The sequence below is a fragment of the Acanthaster planci genome, linkage group LG13, assembly GCF_054643075.1.
Source record: "Acanthaster planci isolate LZ-2023a linkage group LG13, COTS_SCS, whole genome shotgun sequence".
Lineage (NCBI taxonomy): Eukaryota > Metazoa > Echinodermata > Asteroidea > Valvatida > Acanthasteridae > Acanthaster > Acanthaster planci.
In genome coordinates this window covers 15,182,730-15,200,932 of record NC_141789.1, presented here as the reverse complement: position 1 = coordinate 15,200,932, position 18,203 = coordinate 15,182,730, and the positions used below count along the sequence as shown (strand labels likewise).

At 41.5% G+C, this 18,203-nt stretch overlaps 2 protein-coding genes across 2 annotated transcripts; both read left to right on the top strand.

Annotated features, from left to right (window-relative positions):
* Nucleotides 1-362: 362 nt before the first annotated feature.
* LOC110973846 (TWiK family of potassium channels protein 7-like) lies at nucleotides 363-10,833 on the top strand. The gene is made up of 2 exons (XM_022224997.2): nucleotides 363-1,513; nucleotides 8,826-10,833. The coding sequence occupies exons 1-2, from the start codon at nucleotides 1,078-1,080 to the stop codon at nucleotides 9,494-9,496; spliced, it is 1,107 nt and encodes a 368-aa protein (XP_022080689.2). The 5' UTR covers nucleotides 363-1,077; the 3' UTR covers nucleotides 9,497-10,833.
* Nucleotides 10,834-12,187: 1,354 nt separating this feature from the next.
* LOC110973926 (neuropeptide Y receptor type 2-like) lies at nucleotides 12,188-18,194 on the top strand. The gene is made up of 2 exons (XM_022225149.2): nucleotides 12,188-12,399; nucleotides 16,977-18,194. The coding sequence occupies exon 2, from the start codon at nucleotides 16,983-16,985 to the stop codon at nucleotides 18,192-18,194; it is 1,212 nt and encodes a 403-aa protein (XP_022080841.2). The 5' UTR covers nucleotides 12,188-12,399; nucleotides 16,977-16,982.
* Nucleotides 18,195-18,203: the final 9 nt, after the last annotated feature.

The window sequence follows — 18,203 nt, the reverse complement described above, 5'->3', positions numbered from 1 at the left end:
CTTCACGCATGGGTGATTCCATGATTTGAGTTTTAATTTTCCTCAGTCCATTGCACAGTTCAGATATCCATGATCTTGACAGTGACAAGAGTTTCAACACTGGCTCTCTCCGTCTCCCCCCCCCCTGTCAAAATTGAGACTGTCAGTGGGAAAACCCATCCAGTTTAATTTTCCCGATTGGCTAAAGCAAGTCATGTCAGTTCGTGTATATAAACCGAGAATAGATGACTATGGCCTTCTATACCTGCAGTTCAATCTTCCCTCTCGAAATCTGCATGAACGGCTACGTACATTAACTTGATAAAGCCTGGTCAGTACTCATACTTAAAGAGATCACGGCAGGTCGTTGTAGTGCTGGACCGCACAAAATCGTATCACACTATTTCAGTAATGTGAGCAGCATTCATTGGCCTGTGACGCACTGCGCTATTAAAATGAACGACGCATAGCACGAATAACTGGCTGGAAAGTGCACGTATAGGGATGGAGACTTCTAGCTATCTTCAGTAGACGACCATTGATGATGCGCTGTCTCGATGCTACTTAACGGCTAGAAATCCAACTCTGCGGGAAACCACACAGGCATAGACGGTTCACCTATTAAATGACATTGTCTTTCACGAGTTCATTTGTCGGGTAAGAGCACCATTACGACAAGTCATAACAGCGGGGATAAGTACCTTCAACTCGAGAACTGTCTACAGGCATGCAGTTGGCCTCCCGCCAGTGTCCTTCCTTAAGCAGTGGGTCTCATTCCAAATGGACTTGCAGCTTGCCAGTTTTAGTTGTTAGTGCCTGATGCTTTTAATTTTTCTGATGGTTTGACTTGCTGACATGCGCACCAAAGCTAACTAGTTGATTACATTACCCGACCTCAGTCGGCCAGGATGACTGTTCACAACGAGCTATGTATGGATCCACCGTTTATAGGCTGAATGACGTAGGGATGGGAGACTGTGACAACCTCGGAGACACTTGGAAGGTTAAGTAAAGCCAAGCAGATCATTTCATGTCCATACAAAAAGTGGGTTCCGTTGTATCAGGTGAGGTAGTATTTTGCAGCAGGAGGGATTGGCCATGGGTGTTGTTAGCGCCGTCAAGCGGTTCACCCGCGCCGTCATCCCCCATATAATCGTTCTCTCTCTGTTGTTTGGGTACCTGATATTTGGTGCTGCCGTCTTCAGCTACCTGGAGTCAGGCAATAGCGACGTGGAGATGTACAACCTGGAACGAGACGAGCTGAAAGAAAAGCTGATGAGTATAAAGGCGGAGAATGATTATTCAATCCCTTCTAGGAACGAGTCATCATTAGCACCAGGAATCCAGGAGGCTTCTACAGTAGCTGTTGGCACGTCTACACCGGACGAAGACGTTGGTGAGGTGGTGAACGAGCTGATGGACCGAAGCCTCAGGCCAGAGTGGAAGGTTGGAAGGATGCAGGCGGTGCAGAGTAATCGAGCTTGGTCCTTTGCAAGTTCCATGCTTTTTTGCTTGACAACCATCACCACCATAGGTAAGAGGTTGGAAATTGTTTGTCTGCATGTTGGCGAGAAAGACCAGTTGCTTACATCTGCAGCACTTAAAGGCTCTCACAATGCATTTAAAGACTTTGCCCTTTATGACCTAGCTGTTTTGGCTGTGTCGGGTGAAGAGGCATCGAAATGTGCCATGGATTTCCTTGTTTTGAGACTGATCATTCAGAATCTGGCAGTAACTATTTAAGATGCTGCAAACTATCTCGAAATTGCAAAAACAAATTATACTTAGGAAGTGTTGACTCCCCACATTCCTTATCTGAATGTTTATGAAATATTCTTGTTATCTGAGTTATTTAGAAACGTTTCAAAACTTCTCTTCACGTAGTCAACTCTGGGCTATCAGGTACTCGTGAATACTGCTTCATCGTCCTCGATTTTTGGAGAATACAATTCGCTTTTAAACCCAGAATCAAAATAAAGTTTTCTGCATTCACTTGCACGTAATGACTCAAAGATATAAATCCGAAGACACACGGTTTTCCCCTCTGCAAGAACTTTGGTTACAGTTACTTAAAACATACACATAGGAAATATTACATTCTAACTTGTATTATGAAATATGTTTTTTCTTTAAAATCAATTTTCTTTTTCAATGGGGGCTGGTTATGGTAGTAAGACGCAGAAGTATACGCTACATGTAGATCCATAAAAAGCCAAAGTGGAATACCGTGAACACGCAATGAACATTGTCACACAGAAATAATGTACCAGCCAATCAAACCCTTTTGATCAGGTCGTCGGTAACAACATTAACCCTTACCCCCTAGGGCGTATGTAAAATCATATTAAAATCGGAGGATTTAGGATTTTTATAGTCAGGAATGCTGATGAGCTGAAACATTTATGACTGAAGCCTCTTTGGAGACAGAAAGCAATCATTGACACATTGCTCATGAGAGATTTCTTCCTTGAGCACCCATTTCAGCTGTCGCTCCAACAAAATGCACGGAAGATATATCTTCATGAATTTCAATCAGGCCCCATCTCTTGGGTATCGTAACAACAGAATTCTTTTTTTGGTATATTGTTTAGTCTCATTACAATATCTTTTTAGGCATCTGAATCTAACCAGCTGTTCGAGATGAAAGGAAAGGACAAGGGTGTTAATTTAAAAGTTGGAAAGTGCAAAACGTATTTCCCTTTGGACTGAATTTTCACACCTGTGAAACAGGCACCAAATTAGTTCGTAAGTCTTCAAAACTCGAAACCCCGAGGCTCTGTGGAAGAAATATCGGTAACATATTGTCTAGACCAAAATGTCAACGGAAATGTTCCCTTCATGTTGTGAAACTACGGAGGATATGAGGATTGATGTATTTTTGAAGTGATCTAGATCTCTTGAATTTCGGTCCGCTTTATAGCTCGGGGTTACATGAATTTATAACCGCATGGGACATTTTCTGAGAACAGAGTACATTGATTTACAGCGCATTATGTGGAGTGAACTGACATGATTTGAAGCTTGGTCTTGACAATAATGTTCAGTGCATTCATTTTCAAGCTTCGCAGATCAAACAGTCGAGCACAGAGCATTGGTTGTATAGTCTCTCTCAGACTCACCATGAAGATATTCTTGCATTCCATACCCAAGTTGTACTTTAGCAAACTTGTTTATTTTCACATGACGTGCTGTGATTCAAGACATTCCCATTTCTCTGCTGAAACTAGATTTTATAATGTAAGTAACTGTTGAGGCAGCCTACTGCAATCTGACTAATGAGGCAAATAACTTGCAATCGAGACATTCATTAACGATGTGGAAGACATTTGGAGATATATCTAGTGGTTGATACACGGTGTCTGTTCGGACATCCACAATTCCATTGCACAAATAAAGGGCCTATGCAGGTAATTAATCCACAATAAACAGACATAATTATGTAAATATACACACTGCATTCCCTTGTCGTGTCCTTTTATAATGTTATCGAGTTGAGCTATAAAAGTAACCGGAAATTTGTGACGACAAAAAATTTGAATTCGGTTCATGACAATCCCTTAAATTAGAAAAGGTTGTAAACATGAGTATTTGTTGAAAGGGGCAGTAAGATTGAAATAACAGAAGTAAATCGCAAAGATCTCTGAATTTAATGTGTAAAATTAGAATATTTACATTTTCCATGAGAACTTCTCGAACATTCCAAAACTGAACTCTTCTTTAAGTTTTATTCTCGCGAACCCCGCTCGAATATTTGTTGAATAAAGGTTATGATTAATGCACATTCTAAGAAAAGGGTTTTCATCCAGTTACCAAGAATTGCGTGAAGTGACATTTTGCGCTGTCCACCAATAGCCAGTTGATTTAAAATTGTCGGAGTGTCTCATAGCTTACGATGAGCTGGTGTAAATTGCGAAACCATCTGTGCAGATTGGCTTGGCAGTCATACCACAGAAGGCAGAGTTAAAAACTATGTGTTACACAGACGTCTGTGTCGTGTTCAATTCAAATCCCATTAACACGATGGAATTCCAACCTGCCCTCCCGCCATCGTCTGAATATCATATCTTCTGACGAGCGTCATTTAAGCTACTTACTAGAAATAAAGATTGCAGTTACGCAAATGAGATTCAAACTTCCCTACTTTGAGCTTTTTCTTAAAACTATGGGACCACACAGATTGCAAGAGCTCAACCTAGCCACGAAATCCTAGGCAACTTTTACGCAAAACGAAGTCTTATTAAACAGAATGAGCTTATAGACCACAGTAGAACCAAGGCCTTAGTTGTTAAAGGGGACATCCCATAAACCATTTAGAGCTAGGCAAATATAGAGAGTTAGCACTTTGTTACTGGGGCTAGTTTGGGTGAGGGTTAGCTTGTATAGCCAAATATTATGGCTGATAAATAGGACTGGGCAAAAGCGGTAGTTTGTATGAAGTGAAATGAATAACACGAGCCCCGAGCTGGAACAAGAGAGGACGGAATTTTCCCAGAAACGGAGGCTCCTTTGGTCAAACTGCACTTCACTGGTTCACAAACGACTATAAATGCACACGTAGCGGCCGCGTCGCTACCAGCAAAATCAGGACACTCCCGACCAGCATAGCTCTTTTCAACTGAGTGATGAGGGGGTGTTTCTGCTCAAGGCGAATTTGGCTGTTCACGTGTTGTTGCGATTAAATTTACAGAACGAAATTGCTGGTAGTTCTATAAAAAAAAGTTACACTAATGCTACTTGCTCGTTTCGAAAATAGTTATTGGAGTTGGAATCATTTTGTGGGGGTATTAATGTTAAACTGTATATCTTACACCTGTTTTTCTCATCACAATGTGCTATATTCGTCACACTTAGAACACCCGTGCAATTTCAAGTCAAGCATTAAATTAAACGAGTTGGTCTACCTTCAACTTGCACGCAGGCAGTTTCTAATTTGCCGCAGTTAGCAAACTGCTAGTTACTTATTCTCCAAGCTATATAGACAAAAGTCATTTGATTACATTCAAGCGAGACACGATTGAAGAAACATGCAGAGTAACAACTCAGGCGCAAATATGTTATTAAGGAATTGTCAGTATCAGAAGGGACTATCACTCTCGCGAACGGCACCTCTCTCGCACATTCACGGTGGCCTGTTCTCGAAAATCTATCAGATGTGATGAATCGTTAAATCACATGAACTCAAGGTTGAAGAGCGCAACATACAAAACTGATCAGTTAGACACACTAAAAGGTGCAAATGTAACGCATTGTCATCTTGGTTTGAATAAATTTGCACTCCACTAGCACGCAATGCGTGACCCGTTTTTCGCATGCAAGAAATAGGCCAAGAAGTCATGATCAACTGGGAAGAATAAGGTCGTGTCATGTGGCCTACTATTGTGGCCATATTACTCCCCACATTACCTTCCGACCCCTGCAAATCCCATCCAGAGTATCCTCGATTGTTTCGCGAGGACAACCCCAAAGCAAGAGATGATTGGACTCCTCACGGTTAGAACTCGACCGTTCATACCGTTGATGAACTAGTAGCGTTCTGCTTTTTGCCCAAGTTTTCTAAGGCTGCCCTACATCAAGCTGAGGGTCATGGAGCCAGTCTTTGAATTTCATACAGACACATTCCACTAATTTTGATTACCATTCATGCAGTTCCTTTCGCTGTCACTATTGAATTCTCCACAATTCTCATTCCCTCTTATCTTAGCGAATTTTAACACCGTGTTAATTTGCTGCTGTCTGAAATTTTTTACATTTTCTTCCGAAAATTTTGACTTTCAAGTACAGTACATGTATAATTATATTGTTTACCGATATTGTTGTAAAGAGAATACATGCAAGAAATCTCTTTACAAGACCGGTAATAACATGTAACTGTAAGGACTGTGGGTAGTGCCGGTTAGTGAATTAATGAAACCCACAGAGCTCAGTTCGGCCAGCAACATATATAAAGCTAGGTCCTGTAACCCGCGTCATTGCACTATCACGCCAACACCTAGATGTGGTACACTGCGTTCGTTTAGTCCAAAGCAGTAGTAATAATGAGAAGTTGAACATCACACTGACTACGGCGTAGCAAACGCTGCATGTAGGATCATTAAGTTTACATCTGGATTCACGTATGTCATATCCTCCGTCTGGCTTGGGTAGAGGAAATGCCGATGTTCATATTTATACATTCCTGTTCAAAACAAACTTCAGCATAAAAGCTTCAAACTATATGTTCTCATATGGAAGATGACTTCTTCATACATGACAGTCGTCATCTTGCAAAGTATCTCAGGCTGTCACTATCTCCCTTAAAATTAGACAGAATCTAAAAAACATAGGTAACAGCCCTACCGCCACAGAATTAAGTTTATTTTCCTGACGCAAATCACATTTTTAGCCATTGCACCTGACTACCACTTATACCTTCCGTGTTTATGTTCACAAGCAGAAAAAAAAATGCGATTCCTCTTGACTGACCATGCCTGCTCATTCATGAACACTACCAATTTGTTATCTTAAGATATCCTTTAGTTTACATCAAACCTTTAGCGTTAAAGTTATCGACAGCAGGTTAGTCATTGCGGAGAACCGTGTGTTCTCTCTCTCTCTCGGGAATGCATTTTGATGTTGAGGTAAGGCCTTTTGCGAACTAAGTAAAAAAAATTCGCATTTTGGACATTACATTGTGCGATATAAAATCAGTTTAACAAATCAAATGTCAAGGGAAATTATGCCACTGAAACATGAAATTCTGATAAAGCAGAAGGTGGGAACGAGGTTGATAAGACATTTTTATATATATATAGGTAGGCCTATACAATAAAAACCAATCTTGCTTGACATCACTAGTCACTCGTAGAAGGATTAGTCACGTACGAACTATAGGAGGGGGCAAATACGCCACACAATAAATAAGTAACCTTGTTAACGATACACTGGGGTGAGGCCTTTGACATATGTTCCATCTATTGACTGGTTATTAACGACACCGTTTTCACTGTTTATTCCGGACCAAGAGTCACTCCAGTGACATTTTCGAAGGCTTTACCAGAAACATTCTGAAGAGGTAGATAAATGTTTCTCAAGAGGACGAAAGAAATTCCAACCATGAACCTATTCGCAGTGACTGATAGGCTGGAGCATTTGCTCTGCCAGTCAATGGTGTGTCATTGGCACGTAAATTGCACTTTCATTATAATGTCGTGACGCGTATCACAAATACGTTGCATCAAGGCACAGTTGGGCTGTCAGAGCTTCCCTACCCCCGATAAAAACCACACGTCATCTACGTGTAAGAACAAACGGTCAGTTGTGCGTCAGTTTTGCAATGGCATCATGGTGTAGCGTGAAATTCGGAGTCTACAAAACAGTGACCTCTTGGACAAAATGCGCCCTCACGTTAATAGTATACTGCACCTGCCCACAGAGAGTGAGAGTCATGAGATTTCATTACATGATAATGGCAGACACAGCTCAATATCAAACCACATTCAAACTTATTTTTGGGGTGCATATATTACAAATTCTAAATACAAGTGCTTAATTTTTTCATGTAATGCGCCTTTCAATGTTCCCAAAGATGTTTTTTTCTGATGTGCTGTGTGAGGTATAGAGAAACGTACAATTGAAACAAATTCATAGTGGTGTCCCTGTAACTAAATGATTACCTAAAACCAGTGTCGCTACTTCACTTTATTCCTTATTTAAATACTTTCAAGGTTTACTATAGGAGTGTTTATAGGACGTATGATCACTTGATCAGGCTGTCTCGAATTATCCACGAAGCTGAAGTCTTTCAAGGACAATGAACCCCTTTTCATACATTCCTATGTCGCGCCCCTGTACGCAACATCACGCACGTAGAATTTCCTCTCCTGAAAATCCTTTATTTGATGTTACCATTTATACGAATGGCCCGAAGTATCGATTTAGTTAGCGGTGGGTAATCGGATTTGGTGGTCATTATACCCCGCTGTAAATGAGATCCACGGTCTCAAGCCTACTGGCGCGTGGCTGAGCACTACGAGGCCCCGCCCCCGTGAGAGACCTACCTTGATGTGAGTGCCATTACCTGTCTGGTAAACGAGTCTCGTAACAAGACTAAATGCCACATGGGTTGCAAATGTCTTGTCATAATTGATTGAATACGGCAGGAGGTAATGACAACACGGCGTCTCTTGTCAGGCATTACTGTCTGCAGTTTAAAGACACGGTATCGAAAGTTTACAAGGCATCGGTTACAAGCTCATTAGTTTTTGAAGATGCGTAAAAGCTCTAACTTCGTTGAGGGAAATACCCAGTTTTGCAGTTTTGCGAAAATTATTTTTTGTCCTAGAGGGACTGTTTTTTCTTAATGAGATTGGGCGAACCAATCATGTTATATCAATCAACATGTCCCTGGTGTCTTTTAATGCTTATGTTTAATATCCAAACACCAGGTTCACGACTTGTCAAACAATCGACAGACAAGAATAATGATGATCGTGGGGAATCTGCTTGTGTTGTTTACAACCCTCTCCCCTCAAAAGAGGAGAAACAGTCATTTAAAGACAATTAAAACGATTACACATTTTTGCTAAAGAGAAAGGGTTCGCGCTATCTCTCCCGCCTTTTACAAAATTATGTTCTAAGTTACTAAAGACATACAAAATTGAATCGATTTTACCTGGCGCTACTTTTTCCAGGGCCACTTCCGATGTGACTGTTGTGTAATCCTATAGCACAAGATTCGAGTGTAAATGATTATTAAAAAGCTAAGTGTCGTCTTTTTGTTTATACTGATGTGTCTGCATTTGAAGATTTTATCTATGGACACAAGAATATTGCAGAAGAGATCTCTCTTTTCTCCTGATATTCTTTAGGTTACGGTGACGTGGTTCCGGTGACCGTTGAAGGGAAGGTATTCTGCGTGATTTACTCGATATTTGGCATCCCACTCACCATGCTCTACATGGGAGGAATAGGTAGCTTCCTGGCCCGTCTTATCTTGACTCTCTGCAAGATTCTTCATCTAGGGCAGCCCATTAAGCGGGCTATGTGCCCCTGTGGGACCAGGCGCAAGAGCGAGTCCTATGAAGCCGCCAAGTCGTCCTCCAAGCGCAAGACAAGCCAGGCAAAAGAGGTTCAGGAGGAGAAGGCCGAGAAGGATGGGTCGATGGCTGAGCTGTCTGTGGTGACGACCCAGCATGGAGTGGAGGCGGGCCATGGGGTAACATCCAGCGTGGAAGACGAATTGGAAGCTCCGGTGTTACTCGTTGTAGCTATCATAACGGGCTACATGTGCGCGGGAGCATTCTTGATGGCAGGCATCGAGGATTGGTCCTATGGAGAAGCTCTCTACTTCACTTTCATCACCCTGACAACAATCGGATTTGGGGACTACGTTCCTATGATGCTGTACAAGGAAGATGCATTCTTCGTTTGCATGGTCTACGCGCTTTTTGGTCTGGCTGTGATATCTATGTGCATTGCCCTAGTCCAAGCAAAGGTTCGTCGTCTTGGTAATCGATTCTGGGACTGCATTGGATGTTAAATTTACCCACAGGTACACCAACAGGCTTTCAAATTCATCCCTATACCAGTATTGTACATGTCAATCAAACTTCTTGTCATTCACTCACACCAAGCGGCGTTGCGCTTAGTTGTAGTGATTTGTATCGCACGAAGTCTATGCTTGAACTCGAAACATCCGAAGAACTGATATCGAAGCTAACCACCACTTCAACGTCTGCAAAGAGTCTAATCGTACATGTATGATCGTATATAACATCGATACCGTTTAAGATTTGCTTTTTATAACCTGTACTTGTCTTTACTACCATCAGGTTCACTTGTGCCTCATTTTGAATCCAGTTTAAAGTTTATTTACACATATAAATCGTAAACTAACTTATAAAATCAACTTGATACTGTTTGCCATGTCAGTGTGGTAAAACACACGTATTGTATTGCATTTCAAGTGAAATCTAATGGGGCTCAAAACAATTACATGTATACACGCTTGCCTTTTGGCGTCTTTAGCTGGAAAATCATATTTCCCATAGATACGCGTTATTTCCAGTCATGGCCGAGTACATCTGACCCAGCTACGAGTAGATTTAGCGCCCTCTTGCTGTATGTGGCTAGTAAAGCAGTGACGTCATGAGATGTAATGTGAAAAGTACAAGGGGTTGTTTATTTAAATATCAAATAAGTTCGGTCATTGTGATGCCTCTGATAAGTAACATATTGTGATGTATGTAGGATTTTCTTTGTCTGTATACGAAGATGCAATTTTGAAACTTCAATATTACACGTACAATAAATAACTCAAACGCAGTATTTATGACGTCACATTTATGCTAAATACGACCCACGACCAACATCCCAAGACAAACACTAACACAAGACTGCAATTACAGATTTGAGGGAATCCTTCTTGGGTAATAATTCTACGAGTATTTACACTACCAATGACATTAAGAAGCAACTCAGTATATGTTAGCATTACTCTCAGTATGCACAATTAACACGCACATAAATAGACACATATAGGCCTATATAGAATGTTACATTGTCAAGATTTTATTGTAAATTAATTGTTCAAAATGTTAACCTTTACATAAAGGTTCTAATTATGATCAGTAACCTTTCGGCATACTTCACACTAATTTACCACATTCATCACACCAAAAACACTTTTTAAATCTCATACGCCTTTTATGAAACATTGTGTAAGCATTAATGGCATGGTTGAAAATATCTTTTAAAAAAGTGTAAGCCTATTGTTATGTTGCATGAAGAAAAAAACGCATGGAAAAGCAGCTTACGCGTTTCAATACTGAAAGATTTGCTACGCTGATTATGAGTGATAAAGAAAAAAAGACAGAACTTTCGAACGTCGTCCAGACTTTCTTTCCCTTTAAGTGCGTCTTTGGTCGATAGAAGACTTGATATTGAAGGATTATGTATTTGAGGCGTCTGTTCAAGCCATTAAAAAAATCGCATTGTAATGACTTCGTGCGTGTGCCAGCGAGAAGGGTGCGTTCACCAAACAACATCACGATTTTGGTAGGCATTTATGTTCGTACGCATTCCCAGCAGGAGCTCCCAGTAATAGAGCTTGAAAGTTGACCCCTGATGGCGCGCTTCCGAAACCCTTGGATGGGAAAAATAAGTGCACAAATTGTACAATTTAGAACATTTTTTTCGTTAAGTTACTCCAAAAAATCCATCTTAGAAAGACGGCTTTGGAAGATATTTGCAAGTATATCAGTTTATACAAACTGAAAAATCACCTGACCTAAAAGAGAAATATCCTTCAAAAATTGACCTATCACTTTCGAAATTCTATTAACACACGTACAGTGTACAGTGCATGCGGAAGTCTCATACCCAGAGGAACATTTACGGTTTGGAATTTTACAGTCGTCAGTCGTTAAATGCTGAAATAAAACAGATAAAAATATTTTATACACTTTTATAATTTATAAAGTAATAAATTTTAAGCAGTAGTCTACCTTTACGAAGGATTCTAATATTTTATCTCACCCTTGCTGACAAGAACTGCGTCATGTCAACTCACTGGAATCCGGAACCCATCGATTGCAGGTAGGTAAATCTTTGCAACGTTGTACAATCTCGTTTCCACAGAAGCCCGGCCCGAGGAGTGAAAACAAACGTGCATGAACAAGGGGACGTGGTTACGATACCACCGGAAGTGAAAGGTCGTTACTGAAATTCGTTTTTTACCCATCTCCAGATGACTTTTCTGAAATATTACTTGAGGAAAACAAAGCTAAAATGTAAATATGAGTGTTTTATGGGGTGGTTTGAGTTGGGAATCATTCTTCCAAAAATTATCGAACGTGACAGGACGGCCCATGTAAAATCCCAAAAGGCGGACAGCCCGAGGGTTCCAAAGCTCGCTGCGAGACCTTCAGGCCTAACTTTCAGGCTCTATTTCAGGCTCTATTTCGTAAATCTTTTGCGTTTTAGCGCGGGTGGACATTGAGTGTGCGGCACCAGTGGTTTTTGACAGTTGGTCCGCCCTCTTTTCATCGTCAGTGAGCAAGAAGTACTCGTGTACAGAACTTATGGATCCAGTTAGAATCTCCGCCTCTGGCGTCAGCTAACGCAGGTGGTTGGTGACATGAGCGCCCTCTTGCAGGGAATCGATTTAACAACGTCTTGAGCCAAGACTATCCCTCTGATTCGTCTACATACAAAAATGCAGTGGCGTGATAACATAACCTCTTATTTCATTCCACGATGATACATTGACTATCAAGTTCCGTAAAAGCACTTACGTCAATGCAGGGAGGATGCAAGCTTCGCATCCTATACTTCGCCGCTGGTACATCTTTCTGTAACCGCAACTGCGAAACGATCCTGTCTTCTTGTTTCCTACCTTCATGCTGTCGCTAGTGGTTGGTGACTACATTTCCTTCCTGTTTGGTGAGTGCAAAAGCTCTTGCAATTATTGTGCTATATTAATGATTTGTGGGGTACGGTTCCCTTGCTTCACTTGACCAAACTTTTCTGTGATTTGCGCGCTTAAAGCAGTGTCAAATTACAAGTCACTCAAACATAATGAATAAGTACACGCTCAGTTCGTTCTAGCTTCAATTAGCTCTTTGGTATAGTAAGGTACATCAGCCTTTTAATGTGGTAACTGGGCCCAAGAGCCGCCTGACGAGTCTATGTCACTACACGTTTACGCAGTGTACATGTACAGTATACTTCACAGTTAAGGTCATTATCTGAAAATGCTTAGCAATGAAAACTGTTTACAGACGAGCTCTCTTCTTTTAGCGGAACTTCACACAAATTTGCTTATCAGACATTTAATGCTCTTCAATACTACTCATCTTATCAAATGGGTCATTCGGTTATGGACTTTGCTTAGTTCTCTAACTCCAAAGGTAATATCATGTCTGACTTAATGCCAAACATCAATCAGTACATCTTGAAAGTTTGCATGTTGAAAACCACGAATAAGATAAACTCGAGCACGGTAAAGCCACCTGCGACTTCCTATATTCGGAATCATTTTTGGCCCGTTTGAATTTGCCATTTGGGCTCAAAATGATATCAAACCGTACATGAAGTATGGGAAAATCTAGCTGCACGAATTATGATGTCAAAAAATTAAAATGAAAGTTTACAATCGGTGATTTTCAATAATATCAACCACCTCAAATACAGGTTGAATGAAACGTTATACGTAGTTATATTTGTGCATTATTCAAAATGGCTGTCTATTCTTCGAAATATACATTCCCTTCAGTTAAGTAAAATTAAACTAGAGCGTATGACTCTTTGAACTAAATTCCGTCTGTGCAGGGAAAGGAAACTATTTACTCGTCTGTCATGAATTACAAAAAGCAAGCACAACTGTGTTCTTGAAGTACTCTCTAAATAAACTGTGTAGTTATAATTGATTAGATCAGATCCAAGTAACCTCCAGCAGTTATAAACGTCCGATTGACAATGGCGTAGATCCCATTGGCGTCGATCCCATTGGAAAACCAGTAACAGTACCGTTACGATTAATTGGTTAAGTACATAGAAACCGGGGAATCTACTTGCAAGTGAGTGAATGTGCACGCACATACGGAGCATGATTCATTCTTGCCGGTCCGCAATCCAACGAAGCTACGAATTTTTGCTTTAATTTGTTTCTTTTCATGCTTGCTGAACTTAGTTGCGGAACAGGAAACTCACAAATTAATCCAGGCACAACAGTGCTTGCTTTAGAGGTCAAAACGGACTCGGCGTGGTTTGCAAATGACCGTGGCATTTAATGTTTTGAAGAACAATGAATGGTAGTTAAAATAAGGAGTCATTCAGGCAGAATCAGAGAAATTTAACGATATTTATTTCCTCTGAAAATTTCATGAAGACAGCTGGAGCACAGACACGGGCGCGGCTCTTGAAATGTTTCATTATTCCAAACACCGCATCATTACTATTCAGAAATAATAAGAATTCTACAATAATTTCGGCAGGTGAATCGATGCCGAAGATTTGGCGTACTGGAAGGGCAATTCTGATAAACAATAATTAACAATTCAAATGCTTTTCGCCCTATCAGCCTTCAAGATAGTGTTTATTTTGATTGACTCTTCTATTTTGGAGTGGTAACTCAATTATGTAGCTCATTCGTGGGAAGGGTTCAGGTGCGTGACATCAGAAAGAGTTGCCGGTCATGATACTGCATTTTCAGGCAGTCAATCAAAGCGCGTCCAGTAGGTTAAATGGACTCGGCCTTCCTGGGTTTGTTCTATGCCAAGCTAAGGAGAGCTGATCATTATGCATAATGTAGCCGGGGTCCTCCATGACCGTCGAGTTCGTGAATGCTTTCAAAATTAAGCTGCACTGCTTGAGCCTACAGAGATGTTTACCTCTGTTTCAGCTTCCAACGAGTCCTGGTTGGAATGGATTGGGTTCTCAACCCACAATTCCTCCGAATAAACTGCATGTTTTTGTTCCAAATCTGAATCTGGATTGCTCCGTGTTTCCTCAAAGATTCACAAGGGTCCTGCAGGCCAGTGATTTAACCCTTCCCTACAAAACTGCCAAAAAGAAATCAAATAGCAAGGAAGGATTGCTTATGTACTGTAAAAAAAAATACACTTCAATGATTTTATGCAAGAGCACACGCACGTCCTCCAATAATTCTATATAATTCTATAATGCTATGTACGCAAAAACCTGAATTTCTGTTAAAAACCAGGGAAAATGCAATCAGTGGCCCCTTTAAGCAACGCAGCAAAGATGGTACACGCCAATGCAATGCCCACAAGTAGTTGATATAAATATCTTTCGCTATAGAGTACAAACAACATGTGCATTTTCCCTGGACGGCACTTCGGGAAGTTACATATGTGGCAAGCCAGGCGGATGAAAGCGACATTTCACCAGTTGCCAAGATATCTCAAGTGGGGCCCTGCAAAACACTCTCCTTCAGAGGGAAATATATCTGACGTCAGGGGTCCAAAGACTACGCGGAAAATTGACTGCTAAAATGTCTCAAAATAACACGAGGCTCGCTCTTTCCCCAGGGTCGGATGTAGGTCCGGTAACGAGAGGAAAAACAAGTCCATCGCTGTTTGGTGTGCTCTGACATAGGTCGTCCTGGTTGTAGGCTTTTCAGTAATAGAACGGTGCCAACACTAGGTTTAAATCACTCTGCTTAACTAGGAGTGTTTAACAGAAATAAAAGAGACTAAATGACCAGCATTTTTCCTCCAAAATTTAACTATTTGGGCTTCTATACTAAGCCTTATAGATATGAAAAATTCGTTGGATAGTTGTTTCATGTACCGCTATACGTAACAAAGCCATTTTGGAAAGAAACAATGCAACCATTCTATATACTCTAATTTTGTAAAAAAAAATGCACCCGGGCGTATACGTATGAAGTTATGGTTTTCCGCATCGCGCGACTGCAAGGCAAAAACACAGAGCGTTATGACGTCAGAAGGGACCTTGGACCATTTCGGTGAAGAGAAAACGAACCAGACTGGTTACGCAGTTTGATATAATTACCTTGTGCTGGCCCGAGTCAACGATAACCCAGAGGGTTACTCAAAGCATTCCAAACAATCACGTGCTTTTTTACGAATGAGATTCCATAAAAATGGAAAAGTGAGGAAGAGTTTACCAAACGTGCTCGTCTCAGCGACGCCTAGATTTGGGAGAGATGCTCGTTTCCAATCTAATAGTTTCACGACCGAGACAGATCAGGGGCTGGGGCGAAAATCGCTGGAGATAGAGAGTATTATGGCCATCTCCTTGGCGTTTTGACTGTGGCCGTGAGACATAAAATCGTTGTTGAAGTTTTGTGCATGTACAAAACAAACGAAATGCACATTATGGCGCCCTCCCATCAACATTGCCATGCGGAGAAGCACAGCAATCATAAAAGGAGAACGTGTAAAGATTGAAATCCAAGAATCTGAAGTTTTTATTTCGAAAATCATTTTAATGGGAGTGGAACGCCTTGTGAACAAAAATACATTGAAACTGAGACCTCGCATTATAAGCAGCCTTTGACGTGTACTGAATGATTTCTTTCATTTCTTTTGTACGTTCTGGTTGGGTTAGTAAAATGTGAAATGATTTCAGGGTACCGTGCAATTTTTTACCATCTAAGGAGTCATTTCTACCAGGCATACGGGTCACCGATAAATAAAACTATTCACTACTGCCCTGGAATGTTCAGTCCACAGCCGCTCGAACTCAGAAAGAAATGGTCGAACTTAGAGCTCTTCAGAGTATTGTGGGGTGACAAGGCAAGTCCCGTTTATCAAACCAAAGTCAACAATTCAAACTAATTCTAATGTACATCTTCTTCCTCCGTCACCATCGACGCTTCACCAAGAAGTACTTCAAGACGAGTGAATGCTTTTAGTGGCTTGTCTTTATAAAAAAAAAATGCAGGCGTTTGCAACTGAAGTAAACTGGATAAGTGCTTACTCCATGCGTGACAATGACTTGGACTTGATGTAGATACAGTATGCACCAGTTCGGCATTTCAAAAAGCCGAGGTCTTTATGGCTGCGCTGATAGGACAGACTATCGCGCGAGCGCCTAGCTATGCCGAATAGCCTTGTCCTGAGCATGCGTTGTTGAAATACCGACCTGACTCATTAAAAACTATAGGGGTGGTAATAAGAAACTACAGCTAATTCAGACACAGATTTGAGAAAAGACAGAAGGACAGAAATACCAAAAGTACAGATTGAGAAATTGTGTAAATGGCATGACTCATCTGAGGTTAATATTGACAGAATCCAATCAATATCTCTGCCTCAAGACTTAAAAGATGAATTCTGTGATCCACTCTCTCTCGCTCTAGAATATCTTTTGAACAAATAGATTACCTGACTTTACCGAAAATCGGTGCTAATTTCGAAGACTGGTGTCTCTTTAGACGGAGTACCATCAGTTAACATCTACAGGTTGAGGAAAGGTGCGAAGGCGGACATCTATTAATCGTTAGTTTCTTGTGACCTGTCTTCTTGCAGATTTTGATGTCTAAAGTAAAAAAAATGGGCATATCTTATGTTGTGGAACACGAAACCAACAAGACTTTCTTCACGTTCTTCTCCGAGTTTGACAGAGCTTGGAAAGACAGCCACATCCTCGTCAACATCATCCTGGGGTTCCTATTCGTCATGTCCTTGGGCGGCAACACCCTGGTCATCTCCTTCTTCGTCCGTTTCAAGGCCATTCGCCAAGTGACCAATCTCTTTATTACCAACTTGGCTGTGTCTAACCTTACCTTTTCCATCTTGGTCCCCCTGGTAATGACAACGCAGGTGACAGGCGACTGGGTGGTTGGTGACGCACTTTGCCACTTAGCGACAGCCATCGAGTTCATGAGTGGCATTGTCTGTGCGTGGACTATGGTTCTGATCAGCGTCGATCGCTACCAAACAATCGTCAAGCTGCCAGGCCGGCGATCTACACTCAAAGGCACACTGGTCCGTGTGGTGCTGGTGTGGATCGGAGCCATATTTTTCACCAGTCCTCTTGCAGTGTTCTTCAGGACGGTTGAATCTGCAATCAAGGACAAGTCCAAGAATGTCCTCCGGAGAGTGATCGTCTGTTCAGTGGATGCACCTGGTCCTCATTACATGTTGTTGATTTACGCATGCATCAACATCTTCCTGGTGTTCATCATTCCACTGACCATCATCACGAGGAACTATCGGGCCATCATGAAGAAGTTCTCCTCCAGCGTCCAGCGGATGCGAAACCACATGGAATCGGCTCCCAGGACCCGTATCAGCTCAGTTCGAGCTGCGGCCCATGTCCACAAGGAGGCTCGCGTCCTACGGATGCTGATCGCTATGGTAGTCCTCTTTGTACTCATGTGGGGTCCCGTGACTGTTTTCATCTTGGCCTACACGGCCGACTACGAGAACCAGATCATTCAATCGTACCAGCTGACAACTGTGTTCATTATAACCTACGCTAATGCCGCCTTGAATCCTGTGGTGTATGGGATATTGAATGAACAGTATCAGAGTCAGTTCCGACGGCTCTTCAACCGGATCCGGTGCAAAGTGACTCTGTGTGACACCTCGGTGAGAGAAAATGGCAGCACAGTGGGACGAAACAGCATCAGGCAAGTAATACGCACGCTGAGTGGCAGGGAAATTCAGAACAAAAGATATGACAACGGTGACGGATTCTGTGAGAATGTTATGGACAACATCTGTGAAGAAACACAATCTTAACTATAATAA

What these genes read in the sequence shown, in the direction of transcription:
- LOC110973846 (XM_022224997.2), top strand. Translation starts at nt 1,078, where the DNA reads ATGGGTGTTGTTAGCGCCGTCAAGCGGTTCACCCGCGCCGTCATCCCC. An exon ending in GACAACCATCACCACCATAG is followed by an intron (nt 1,514 to 8,825) that starts GTAAGAGGTTGG and finishes GATATTCTTTAG; the next exon opens with GTTACGGTGACGTGGTTCCG.
- LOC110973926 (XM_022225149.2), top strand. Translation starts at nt 16,983, where the DNA reads ATGTCTAAAGTAAAAAAAATGGGCATATCTTATGTTGTGGAACACGAA.